Here is a 14,331-nt window from a genome sequence, read left to right as displayed (position 1 = left end):
TGTGCTTTTCCACTGACCTCTGGTGGGTGCTGCAGTTATGACACAAACTGATTCTGAGACATGAAGAGCAGAACTGAGGAGTGATACACCCAACTCGCTCAAGAGCACCAACACAGCGACCAGTTAAATCAACGGCAAATTTATTTAAAGAACAGGATTTAAGTGTAGGTCAGTAATCAGTGTGATGAAAGGTGTTGAATGTGCAAGGTGTGTATGTAATTATGAGGAAACAAAAGATCCAATAAAAACACAACCAAACAAAGCTACAGTGGGGCACCTGAAGGCACCAGCCATCCAGGAATGAGAGCGAGAGAGAGAGAGAGAGAGAGAGAGAGAGAGAGAGAGAGAGAGAGAGAGAGAGAGAGAGAGAGAGGAGAGAGAGAGAGAGAGAGAGAGAGAGAGAGAGGAGAGAGAGAGAGAGAGAGAGAGGAGAGAGAGAGAGAGAGAGAGAGAGCACCATCTTAGGAAGGCCATGCCTTTATAGATGAAGCCACAGGTGGAGTGGATTTCCTTGACGAGGTGGGAGGAACAGGCAGAGAGAACCTGGGAAGGGAGGAGCTCAGAGAGGCAGCAAAACACAAAAACAAAGAGCCCACTAACAGAATCAGCAGGGTGCAACGGGAGAGCGCATCAGCCAGTACATTATGACCTTTGATGTGACATACATAAGGCTGTAAAAATAGCAACCACCTCATGAGCCTACGATTGGCGTTGTGCATACTGCTCAAGAAGGTCAAAGGGCAGAGATGGGCCAACATACACTTCAAAAGACTTCAAGGCCCAAATCAAAGCTAGAGTCTCCTTTTCAATTACTGAATAATTCAGCTGGTGACGGTTGAACTTACGTGAGAAAAAACATACGGGATAGTTGACTCCCCCCCTCCTCTTCCTGCAGGAGCACAGCCCCAGCAACAACTTACCTGGCATCCACCTGGATATTAAAGGTTTGTGGAAGACTGAGCTGACAGCACAGGCAGGAGTAGAGCATATGAAACCTTGTGCACATTCAAAGACAGCATGACAGTGAGAGGACCAGTCAAAAGGCGTATTCTTCTTTAGTAGGTTTGTCAGCGGTGCAACCACAGTGGAGAAGTTGGGGTAAAAACTACGATAATATCCCACTAACCCAAGGAACCGCATCAGTTCTCTTTGGATGCTGGCACTGGATAGTTGAGAACAGCCTCCACCTTAGTCTGCACTGGCCCAACTTCACCCTGACCAACCACCGTACCCAGATAGGTTACAGTCTGACAGTCCTACTTGCTTAATGTACAGTGAGTGTACAGTCACCAGCCAGTTTATTAGGTACACTCGTAAAAAGAAATTGTCGTGATTCTTCAGTCTGTAAATGTTGAGAGCTGCTGTAAAAACACAAAACGCCACTGTCGCTGTGATGCTATTAATCTTTAACCACCGTCACAGGACATCCACGGTGTCATGTGAGAATCTGCACTTTACACCGTCACAGCGACGCGACCATCACACAAAACGAGTTCACTTCCCATGAAAAGGATTAAAAAAGAGCAGCAGGCGAACAGGTAGCACACACTTTTAATCTGTTACTTCTGCTAAATGTGATTTATTTGTTCCAGTGGTTGAACTGTAAACAGCTGGTCCTAAACAGCTGGTTATTATTACAGATGCTGACTGTGTCATTGTGTTTGTCATGTGATTTATTTCTGTTGTCTAAGCTGTTCAGAGGCTGAGTTCTCTACGTCTGACGCTCCCACAGCTGCAGAAATTCATCTTTTAGAGATTTGTCAGCAACTCTGCGTTAGTGTCTTTTAGGTTTTGAGATCAGATATGATGTGAGGTGAGAGATAAGGTGAGGTGAGAGGAGATGAGACTTTTATATTGTCATTGTACAGTTTCTTAAAATACTAGTTTCCAGAAAAACAGCCACCATAAATAGTTTTATTTTAGAGAATCACACTTAACTGCTGACACAGCATCCTGTACCAACACGTGCATCCAGAATGAAATTATGTTTTATTGCATTTACAACTTCTTTAAGGTGTAAAATAAATAAATTATTGCACATTATGGCTTCCAGTGCAGCGTCCAGCATGGTGGAGCAGATTTAATCTTAACATTTGCAGCTAGATGTGATTTTTATTCTGGAACAGTTTGTTTTCACGGATATTTAACCCTGAGGACTCCTCCACGTCCTCTGCAGGTCTAAAATGTTAACCAGCTGGTTAACCTTCACGGCTTTTGTGGCTGCTTCAGTGAATCCGGCGGCTGCAGCTGCTCTGACGTTTGCACCCAGCCGCCGGGTGACAAGTCCTCCAGAGGCAGAGCTGACTTTAAAGTGTGGAGACGACAACGACGCAGGTCAGTAGAGACAGTCAGGTCAGTTTTATTTTATTTATTCAATAGAAAATTGAATAAATAGATTGTTCAGTCACTTTAGATTTTGAAGAATAGCTTCTTACTCTTACAAGCACATTTCAGCACGAGGAGATTTGGTGTGCAGCTCATTAATTAATATCATTTTACAGCATATAAAATACAAACATTGTCTATAGAGACTTAGAGATAAAAAAGAAAACAGAGAAGATGTGTGAGAAGCTTGCAGGACGTCAGTGGACTCCTCTCGTCTGTAGGTGAGGTCCAGTTCTGGCACACCCCCTTCGGAGACCTACAGACCCCTGGTTCTGGTATCCATGGTGACCTGGACCCGGCCTTTGTGCACCGGGACGGCAGCCTGGTGATCCCCAATGCCAGCGTCCACCACAGCGGCCTGTACTACTGCCTCCTGCAGCACATTGGGGGAGCTACTCTGTGGCAGTACGAGCTCCACGTCGGCCCCGGCGCTGGGTTCAGGTTCAGGAGGGACGTCGGGCCCCTGCAGGAGGAAGGGGCCCGCGTTTCAGACGGGACGTTTGCTGGAGCTGTGGCGGCTTCGGTGCTGCTGACGTTTGTGTGCGGCTTCAGCGCTGGAGCTCTGGCCAGGAGCCATGTCCTCAGGTGCGTTCAGGGACTCTGAGTGAAATCAGCTCGTAATCCTAGAGGTGTACTTCACTGATATGTAATATTGGCTCATCTTCTCAAACTGAAATGACCTTTAATATGAAAAATGTTTCCTTTTAGGTGTTTCGAGGCCATCACTAGGAGGCTGCGGTCACCGCGGCAACGTCAAAGCGATGTGCCAGATCATCAGTCTCAGGCCAACATCACGACCCTGCCGCCCATGTACGACAATCAGAGCTACGAGACGGAGCAGGAGCTGCGAGACGAGTCTGCAATGACCCCGTCTCCTCCCGCCAAACCTCGAAGAAGCCTCAAGCTCAATCAAGAGGAGGTGGAGGAGTTGGAAAGGACAGCCTATCTGGAGGGATGTGACAACAGGGAGGAGGAGGAGGAGGAGGAGGAGGAGGAGGAGGAAAGAGAGGCTAGTGGTTTCTATCCGTTAGAAGATGAAGGGAGTCAAACTGAAACAGATGAGGAGAAAGGTGGAAGAGAGAGCAGGGAGGAAATGGTGGAGGAGGAGGAGGAGGAAAGAGAGAGCAGGGAGGAAAAGGTGGAGGAGGAGGAGGAGGAGGAGGAGGAGGAGGAGGAAAGAGAGTCTAGTGGTTTCTATCTGTTAGAAGATGAAGGGAGTCAAACTGAAACAGATGAGGAGAAAGTAGGAAGAGAGACAAGAGAGGAAAAGGTGGAGGAGGAAGATGGAGAACCAGAAATGTCCAGAGACTCTGAGCAGTCGTCCTCAAACACAGAAGAAGAAGAAGAAGAAGAACCATCCTCCTCCTCCTCCTCCCGCCGCCCTCCGGGCCGTCGCGTCATCCGACTCTACCAGTACGACGAGGACGGCCAGATGTACAGCCACCTCCCAGACCCCGTCCCCGCCGACCCGGAGCCCGCCCCCCGTCTTAAACACCGCTCCCTGTCCCTGACCCGCCTCAACACCATCATGGCCGTCGCCTCGGCTTCACCGCTGGACGGGAGAGAGACGGAGAGGGAGGAGAGCGAGGAGAGGCCACACTTCCACATGGAGATATGAGAAGACAGAGGCCTTGAAAGTCTTTAATTATTACCTTTAACAAGTTTAAAGAATGTTAAAAATGTTCTTGTTTTTCTGGAGGATAAAAAAAAAACAAATCTGAAATAACTGGACTTGTTTCTTGATGTTTTATCCAAATCCTGTGTTTGTTGACTTTGGATTTATTTACTACAGAAACAAATCTTGAAACAAATCAGTGAAACTGTTGAATGTCTAATACAGAACTTGTGGTTGTACTTGAAAGGTGCCGTTCATGTCCGATCCCTGTGCATCCGGACAGAGCTTGAGGAGTTTTGCAGAAGAACTGAGTAAAATTGTGCAAAACAAAAATCCGTGCAAACCTGATTAAGAGGGTGAATACTACCGCAGCTGCTTATTTCATGTTATATATTTATTTAGCTAACACAGAGAGACACTCACACCTGCAGCCAATTTAGAATCACCAATGAACCCAACCAGCATGTCTTTGGATGGTGGGAGGAAGCTGGAGAACCTGGAGAGAACCCACGCAGAAACAGGGAGAACATGCAAACTCCACACAGAAAGGAACCAGTCGGAGTGATGGATTAGAACCCAGAACCTTCTGGCTGTGAGGCATCAGTGCTAACTACTTCTAATGTAAAATAAGTGATTGCAGAAGTATTTAGTGGCTGCATGTTTGCACATCTTTTCTTTTGCACAATTTTACTCGACTCTTCTTTGCTCAACCAGACTTCAGATTTACTGGACTGAGTTCTGAGCTTTAACTGGTCCAGAACATTCACCGTTGTTGTTTTTAAACCATGTCTGTGGAGATTTTGCTGTTTGCTTCGTGTCATTGTCACGCCGGAAAATAAAACTTTTAATGTTTTGACAGTAGAAAGTTGTTTGATCATGATTCAATTTATAGAAGAAACAAACGGGGAAAACATCCTTTCCTTCATCATTTCATGTTTCAGCATTAGATTTAAAAACGCCTGATGATCTCTACAGTAGAAACAGTCGTCTTCCTCAGGGTCAGCGTGTTTTTATAATTAATATCTGCAGGATGCAGCATTTATCAAGAGGCAGCATGTCGTACTTCCGTTTCCTCTTTATTATTGTGAAACATCTATAAACAAGACACAAAATGAGAAAAAAAAAAAAATTCATTCTCAAGAAAACATAAATCCCACAGCTGAGCGCTCAGTTCAATGTTTTCTTCTTTTTTTTCTTTTCTCCAAATTAACTCTATAAAAAGTCTACTGGGTGAGAGGAAGGGCTCCGGGTGGAGACGGCCTCTGAAGGGATGTGAGTCTAGGATCAGTCCACAGGGATGTAGTCCATTATTGGTGTGAGGTTGGTGTCAAAGGTTCCTTTCTTATTCCTGTGTTGGTGGTTCTTTAGCTTTCTCCTCCTTTTTATTATTTATTTTTTTGGTGTTTGGCTACGATGCTGACCAACCTTTCTGCCATTCCACAAACTCATCTAGCAGCACCGGCCCTGCACACAAAAACAACGAGTCAGTGAGACGTAATATACCGCGTTCATGAACAAGTTGCACAAAGAAACCTTAGAAATGTAGTTTTTACACTGTGATCAGTGGAGAAAACCCCCGTCCACTCACCCTGGCGCCAGACAGACTCAATTATTATCAGAATATGAGTCTGGTAACTCGACATCTTTATGTTTCCACTGATACAGAGAAGAAAATACCTCCGCTTCAAGTGAACTGTCCAACCAATCAGACTCTAATTTGACTCCATGGAGCTGAGATGATGTGTATGACTAAATTCTTCTGTCCATCACCACATAAATGATCTGACTGTCCTGACTGTATCTTCTCATAATAAACTGCTAACGGAGCAACTCCCAAAAAATAAAATAAACTCTCAGCAGGTACGGAAGATATCTTAACCAAGACTGTACTTCTTGCAAAGGCTGAGGACATTCTGTACATCAACTAACATCCTGTGCAACTTTTACAGAAACCGCAGATAGTTTCATCACCACCACAATCACAGTGGGGGTGGGGGGGCAGGAAGGTTTGCCTGGGTTGCCCCTCTCAGTCGTTTAACCCAACACCAACAGAGGTTTAAATAATAAGGTGCGCTCTAGGGGGGAAACCGAGGCTGCTTTAAAACTGAGTTACGTTAAATACTCACAAGCTCCGTCTTCATCGTAGTTACTGAGGTCTGTGTTGATGGTCCTGCTGAACTCCAGGACGTTATACCACTGGTCCTTGTTCATTCCCTTGTACTTGGACTGCTGTGGGACACATCAACGGAGACATTAATGAGTTTACTCGCGTCACGACCATCTGCACCGCCGTGCACGTCCAAACGAATACCAGAGGAAGGACAGTACCTCCAGGAACTGGTGGAAGACTGGGAACAGAGGCCACGTCCTCCCCAGCAGCAGAGCCAGCATGGACTTAGCCGTGTCCATGTCCAGACTCCTCTGGTCCTTGTCCTGAGGAAACGGAGACAAACGGTGAGTGGGACGGGACAGAGACAGTTATTGCTCAGTGAGGCCCGGACGCAGCAAACCAGTGTCAAAGAACTACCGGCAACGGTGATGTTTCTTGTGTCCTGAGCAAAAAAGTTGTTCTTGAACGCACCACAAAGACTAGAGCCAAGGACCAGAGCTACACCTGAGAGGAAATAACTGTTCATACCAGCAGGTGTCAGTAATCTGGATTAATTATTCAAAAGAAGGAAACAGGAAGAGCTACAAACCATCACACAGAGACTGGCCTCTCCTGAATCAGCTGATCAGCTGGTCTACAGTTTATTCATTCTAGATGATCACGTTGTTGTGGAAATATTTGTGGATTCAGATCCGTCAAGTACGTTTTTCTTAAAGCATTTCAGAGCTATTAAATAGTGAAGCTCACAGGCTAAAGGACCGATTTTGAAGTTTATTTGTACTTAATAAAGTTGTACACTTGATTTAGGAGAATACAAGTTAAGATAAGAAAAGATTTTATGAATCAGGGGAGGAAATATAATATAAACATGCAAAAAAACAGACCTATCTTTCTGGTGGCAGTGAGTCTGAAGACTTGTCAGATATTTGTGACACTGTCAAACATTTACAACTGTTGAAGATTAAATACAGCAGCACATCTGATTATAAAGTAATTCAGTATGGATTCCTGGTTCAGCGGCTGTAAAGAATGTTCCACATGTTTGCTGCGCCTGGTTCAGACTTTCAACCCTGCCTCTTCTAAGAACATAAAAACCACTCGTGGCTGGTTCTAACTACACCTGCACATCACAGAGAAACATGCAGAGCATCAAACTCACTCTGGCGAAGTCGAAGGCGTATCTGTAGATGTGCTTGAAGACCACGGAGTCGTTGAGCTCGTTGCGCAGGTAATCCAGTTTGCTTTGTAACCTCTCCGTACAGTCACACCTGCAGGAAGATGAAAGAGTTAACAGTCTCATTCATACCCTGAAAGCTGAGAGCTGAATTAAAACCGTTTTCTTCTCACTGTAATATCGTCATCCCTCTGAGCCACTCGTCTTTTGTGAAGAACCCCATACTTGCTGCTTCTAGATGCCAAGCTAAAACTAACATGATAATCTGGAAGAAGAGAAAAAGAGTTCAGTCCAGGACGACGTTAAAATTAAAACACAGACTATTTTAAACCCGCTCGGGCTCATGTTCTCACATTCTCCGGCTCCACGCCGATGTCTTCACAGAACTTCTCCATGGCCTCTGGGCCGACCACCTTGTCGGGGCCGGCGTACATGTGGAACCAGGCCAGGCACTTTTTACTGGAAAAAGTCTTCTCGCCGTTGATCGGCCTCGCCGCTCGGATCTGAGGCCGGGTAAAGCTGCAACGCAGAGGATTCGGTTTGACGGTTGGAACAGGTTACAGGTTTTCATTTACAGCTCAGAGGTCAAAGGTTTGTGGCGCAGTGTAAAGGCTGCTAGGAGATGTCAAACTAGAGGAATATATTATGTAAATACAATAAATCCTTGGACAGATCACAACATTAGTTTTGTAAGATAAAAAAAGATAACTATGCAAAACCTTTTCAAAACTAAAATTTCTCTAAAGTAAATGAAACTATATCAATCAAAATTTAGATGATTTGAGAAAACCCAACCCTAATAATAACAATAACTGCTGTGATCATGTTGATGTTTAAGGGGCGTGGAGTTAAGTTACGTATTCCCTCAATAATGACCAGCGTCTTTATTTCAGTTTCTGGCCCAGACACAGGAGGCGTGCGTTGACATGACAGTCAACCTTTGTTGCCGTGGCTCTTTGAAGTCACTCTGGCGCATCCAGACATTTAAACGTCTCTAATCCTTAGTCTCCTGTTAAATCCTGGATTTGTCCAAACACAGCCGCTCTGTCTTTTCAGTTGATGTACATTATACACACACAAACACTCGCCACTTGTGATCGGATCACCCGGGATGCGTTTTACAACTAGACCTGAACAGTAGGAGACCGTAGAAGCTGCTCACCTTGTAATTTTACGCTTGTGTTCATGATCGTCTGCGTCAGGTAACGGTCTTTTCTTCTTCACAGGCATCACTGCACCTCGACTGGGCTTCACTAGCTGGGCTACACACAGGTACAGATAACATAAACACCCACACACACACTGCTGCTGCTGCTAATAATCAGTCATTTATTTAAATCTATGTAGGTCATACCTGTAAACTTCTGGCTGCCGTGTCCATTCAGATGCTAGAGTGAAATAAACCAAAGTTCAGGTGAAAGATGCCCCCACACACACACATCGTTTAATTATCTTATAAATGTTGGACTATAGCTTTATCTGCTACGTGTAAAAATGAACAGCTACTTACATGCTTGTCCAGTGTTTTGGATAATGTACAGCTGTCTGTCAGGCTGCACGGTTTGTTTCTGTGGAGAGAGGTTAAAATAAATAAATAAATAAATAAATAAATAAAACATCTGCAAACATACAGGACTTTTTGACTTTTCGTTAATGTTAACACCTAGAGGAGGACTTGGGTCAGACATGGCTGTAAATTTGTATTTTGTCAGAAACGATGACAAACTGGACGAGCTCTCGTTAGAAGAACTTGCAAACTTCACGAAAACCTTTCAGGCCCTGCCTACAAAGGATAAAAAAAAAGTAAATCTCGGACCAAATCTTTAAAAAAGTAAGAAAGTAAATGTTTATCCTGCAGACTATAGACTCAAAGGTATGCTGATAGAAAACCTACAATCATGTAATTAACTTCTTATTCCAGCTAAAAAGCGTGAGCACAGATTATTATTCATGCCAGCATTTCAATGTTTACAAGTAAATGTAAAAATAAAATTTGCAGCAGACTGAATTTTCAGTGTCGATACAGATCTACTGCAAACATTAAAAGTACTTTAACCCTGTTTTGGAGATATGAGACTCCCTTTATCTGTTGGGCCATCATAATGAGCATTCGTCTTTAGTTTAAGATGCCAGTTTCAATCACACATTTGATGAAGCCTTTTAAACTTCAGTGTAAATTAAAACCGTGTCTCAACACCTGTCAGATGTCTGACTCATAATATCAGCGGCTCAGTGACTAAAACTGAATAAGTTTAATACAGTTTGTGGTTGAACTTGATAGCTGTGCCAGCGGATTTGTTTTTCTGCTGCTCATGTACAGACTTGAAGTTGTTTCACATAAAGACAGGTCCACTCTAATATGAGTTATAATGAATAATACAGCCAGTGAAAGTTTGATTAAATAATACTGTTTTAATCCCATTTATCGGGGGAAACAACAGCAAAGATTGGCGTTATTTTCGCTTTGAACATTCATATTAATGTATTGAACGTAGAACTCCGAACGACAGTTAACTGACACTGAACAGACGTTAAGGTTTTGTGTTATTTTCAAATAATACCTGCTGGGGGGCTCCTGCGTTGATGCTAACGTTAGCTGGACGCGGCTAACCAGGCTAGGATGACTAATAGCACAATTCCCGTAAAGATCTCCCATGTGGCTGGTAATTTAACGCCATGAAAACTTCACATGCAACTTCAAATATTAAGTTTTTACTTTTAAATTCTGCCCGGACTTAATAATGTCTCACAATAGACTTCTTTTGTTTGCTAGCTAACGTTAGCTTGTGAGAGCTACGGGGCTAATGTTAGCTAATTTGTCAACACCAGCGTCAAAGGCTCATCGCATCATCCTGAAGGCGTATTAAAGCGCAGTTTAAGGGAGTTGGTTGATTTAAAAACTGGCGCTAGATATATAAAAAAAAACATTAAATAACTTAAAAATCTTAAACACTTACCCCTTTCAGTTAAACTCCGACTGACAAATCAGTTCCACCTGCTTCTCCTGTGCCGGGGTTTCGGCTGTAGCCGGCGTTTCCGTGGGTGTGGACGATACCACTACTTTATGGGGGTGGAGGACGAAATAAACGTTCGCATTTCAAGCGAATATGCTTGCAATCGCATATTTTTAAAAAAAAATAAGTGAAGCTATTAATAATTATGATCATACTTAATTCAAACATATTATCCATATATGGCATTTAACCACACGGGAAATCCCTTTCCTGTAATATCTACCCTGCCATATGCAAAAAAGTAGAACTTCCATGTTGTTTTTTAAAGGAACAGGCCTTTATTTTTGGCACTGACATGTAGCTCTCATCAGTGCGTCAGTAGACTTATGTGAAACACATGTGAATGACTTTATTACACACACTGTTTGCTGTTTTAGCAGATACTGTTACTTTCCATATTATTCCATGATTCTATATTATTTATTTTCATTTCTTTGTAATGATAACACAACTGAAGAAGTGTTTGACTGTATACAGCTTGTGGTTTATAATTTCCCAATCTATGCACCTTCAAACGTAGTTTGTAAATACAAACACAAAAACGCATCATCTTCTGCATCTAATGTTTAGTAAACGTTGTCAGTTTAAAGAAAGAATGAAAAAAAGAACGTACAGGGAATAAATAAGGACATGTGCATTTTATAGCCATGAAACATAAGAAATGACAACACTTAACCAACGATGCAATGACAATAAACCAAAAATGAAAACGCACAAGTGCACAATAACTGTGTGATTTCCAAGGTCACTTTCCTGTGCAGTTATTTCTATCATATTCTTAGATATTTAGTTATATATTTAGGATGATTTAAATTTTTTAATATTTGTTATTTTCAAGTCACTTCTTTGTTCAAAATTAATTGAACCTGGAAGTGTTTGATTCAGTCCTTAGGACAAAACACCAAAAACCTTTTTCATCATCTGAGCTCATCAGCTACATTGAGTTAGCAGCTTGTTCGCTAGCTTGTTGCCTAGCAACTGAGAAGTCATGTAAACACAAAACACAACAGCCGTAAATCGTAAGAACACTGCTGCTAGGCAACCGATGTCGCTAAAAACAGTTGCTAACAGTTTAGCAAGCTAACGAGCAGCTAACTTGATGTCAGACATAATAAAAGGATGAGGTGGTTCATATATATACCTCAGACATGAAATTACAAAATAAATAAATAAATAAATCCAGTTAATACCAGAAGAGGCAGACGTTCACATATAGTTTACTCGTCAACACGACATCATTTGAAGGCCACAGCAATCACTAGCTAACAAGCTCCAGCTGTGGTTCATCTTCTGGGAACCACAAGTGTCTGCATTAAACCTCTGATATTTTCTTGGATAAATTAAAACCTTGGAGCTTGAAACAAAAATCCAAGGTTCAACAAAGTCACCAGGATTCATTCTCTGGTTACCATGAACGTCTGAACATATTTATAATATGGTAGTTGTCATTTCAGTCCAATAAACAAAGATTTAGCTCAAAGCTAATATCTGTTGTTAAGTGTTGAGTTTTCGACTTTAAATCTGCTTTTGTGTGCGCACGCTATCTAAACAGATTATAATAATCTAGAATATAATTTTGACAGCTCAAAACTGTTTTAACCTTTAAATTATCTATCTATATTTCCCAGAATTCCTCATGTTTCCCTTCACCTGGCTTTACCTGAATTTGTAAACGTTTAGTCGTCGTTTCAGTTTTTGCAATCAGAAATATCCTGACTGACTGAATAAACACAGAGATCAGATGAAATACTTTCAGATTGTGTTTTTGCTTTAATCTGTGAATCAGTTTGACTTCCTGATCACAACAAGAAGAGGATAAAGTTTTGACAGAATTTACTGGAGTTCATGACGCTGTCTTTTTTTATGTGTGTTTAATACAGAGTCAGGCCTGTGCATAGAGATTTAACAGCATAAAGTGACTGACATGGAGGATGTAGTAGTTTGTGGTGCTGTTTAACTGGATTTGGATTTAGGATGTAATTCAATGGCTCTACAAACCGCAGCCTCCTCAATAAAAACACAGCTGAATCTAAGTTATTTCCAAAGAAACGTGAGAAGAGTCGACAACAAGATTTGTTTTTTTTTTTGCAAAGAAGTGAAATGTAAATTCTTTATTACCAATTCTTTATCTTGTAGTGACATGAACTGAAGATATGAATTAAATCATTAAATGTGGTTTGTGTGATTTTGCATTTTTTTTTTTTTTCCTGGAACAGAAGAGCAAAGGAGCAGTAAATAAATACTGTTCATCTCACTTAAAACATTTTTTTTTCCCAAAGACAAGACATGGGAAAGAAAAAACACATTTTTTTTTTTTCATAAATATAGAATAAATATAAAAATCCCACACATTCATCGTTGTCTTTCTTTTTCTTCCTCGCAGGATTTGATTCGTCAGAAAAAAACAGAAAAAAAATCGGAGCAGAGCAACTCTCAGTGCAACTTTGACTCAGCAGCTTTTTATTTATTCATTAATTAATTATTTAATTCCTGATGAATTAATTGAGCTGAAGTTTCTACGTCTCCCAAACACGTGGAGGAGCTGCTGCAGGAATTAACTGCTAAAATCTACAAACACATCAACTGTCAAAGCAGCAGCCAGAGAGAAGCTACGGGTTTCAGTGGAGACTTTATATGTTTTTTTTGTTCTACCGTCTCGGCCCGCGTTGAACACCTCATGATTTAATCCACCGATTAAAAACAAATAAATATGGCTCTGTGCTGCCTAATCTATTAAAATGATTTGTCACACGTGCAAACTTTTCAGACGTTCGCCAGCATTTTAACATGTCGTCGTTTATACGCATGATTATTCATAACGTGTCTGTTAAATATAATAAAACATTTTGGAAGAAAACCCTTAAAGGAAAGGCTCAGACTTCTTTCTCTCTTCTTTTAATCCATTTCAAACTCCACAATAGTCTGACTGAGCCTGTTTGAACTGACACTCACTGGCCACTTCATTAGGTACACATTAGGTGAATGCATTCTAATCTAAATCCTCCTTCATGATCTAATGTTGAGTTGACGTTGAAACAGCGTCAGAAAGGTGGTGATTCACCTGGATGATCATTTTTGGAGGATGGGGTTTGTGTCTCTGTTAAACTGGATTGATTTTAGGAGATGATAGATATTTTGGAACGAGCTACAATTCAGTAGTACAAAGTAAAAAGAACCCCAGCCCATGTGTCCTAGTGAAACACACAGATTTAGACTCATTTGCCAAAACATTAGGTACACTAGTGAACGCATTCTAATCCAAATCCTCCTTCATGACTGTTCTGAAGTTGGTAATGTTGTTAATTTAATCCAACCCTGCGATCAAGAGACCAATAAAAAGGTAGGAAAGTCCTGCTTCTGAAAGAGCATTTGCATGATGGCAAACTTAGAATAAGATTTCGCTCCCGTTACTGCCAGGAAATGTAACACTAACCACCTGAGTTAGCTCCAGGTCAATGTCAGAACCTGTTTGGTGTCTTTGGACGGGACTGAACACATCAACTACTCCTACACGTCAGAAAAAAAAAGAAGTCTGAACCGGTCCTTCAGAGCACACACTGAGTTACTGTAATTTTATTATTATATCTGGTTATTGTGCAGCTGCTCTGCTTCAACACAACCTCAAACTGTGTGGAAGGGGACGTGACCGTTACTTAGCTCTAACACTGTTCTGATTTGGGGGAAAAAGACCCAAAAAAATAAAAATAAAGTAACAACTACTTGTTCAGTTAAATGAAAACTGCACCCTCCTGGTTCTCCTGTGTGCAAAGAAACGACTCTTAGTGGATTAATGAGGTAAAGATTCAAGTGTTTGTACAGACCAGGCCAGAAGTATTTGGACTGTTTTGTTCTTCAACAGATTACATTTAAATTAAAAATCTGATTCTATATCAACGGTGTTAGGTCTCAGCTTTAATCTGAGTTGATTGAATTTAAATAAAAAAAATAAATCAAGAAGTCACAGCCCACTTAACATGTCACAGAGCAGGTTTAAGGGTTCAAAAGTAATTGGACATCTTTCCTGGGAAGATGT

The 14,331-nt window shown here is 41.6% G+C and overlaps 1 protein-coding gene across 1 annotated transcript; it reads right to left on the bottom strand.

Moving 5' to 3' along the window:
- Nucleotides 1-5,007: 5,007 nt before the first annotated feature.
- On the bottom strand, nt 5,008-10,304 carry dcun1d5 (DCN1, defective in cullin neddylation 1, domain containing 5). The gene is made up of 10 exons (XM_084558655.1): nt 10,242-10,304; nt 8,795-8,852; nt 8,639-8,672; nt 8,447-8,546; nt 7,638-7,803; nt 7,458-7,549; nt 7,270-7,378; nt 6,329-6,433; nt 6,127-6,229; nt 5,008-5,464 (listed from the first exon to the last, which is right to left on the bottom strand). Exons 4-10 carry the CDS (start codon nt 8,512-8,514, stop codon nt 5,409-5,411), a joined length of 699 nt encoding a protein of 232 aa, XP_084414781.1. The 5' UTR covers nt 8,515-8,546; nt 8,639-8,672; nt 8,795-8,852; nt 10,242-10,304; the 3' UTR covers nt 5,008-5,408.
- Nucleotides 10,305-14,331: the final 4,027 nt, after the last annotated feature.

This window comes from Chelon labrosus (assembly GCF_963514085.1).
Source record: "Chelon labrosus genome assembly, chromosome: 13".
Lineage (NCBI taxonomy): Eukaryota > Metazoa > Chordata > Actinopteri > Mugiliformes > Mugilidae > Chelon > Chelon labrosus.
The sequence above is the reverse complement of the archived record's forward strand: the minus strand, read 5'-3'. Positions and strand labels throughout refer to the sequence as shown.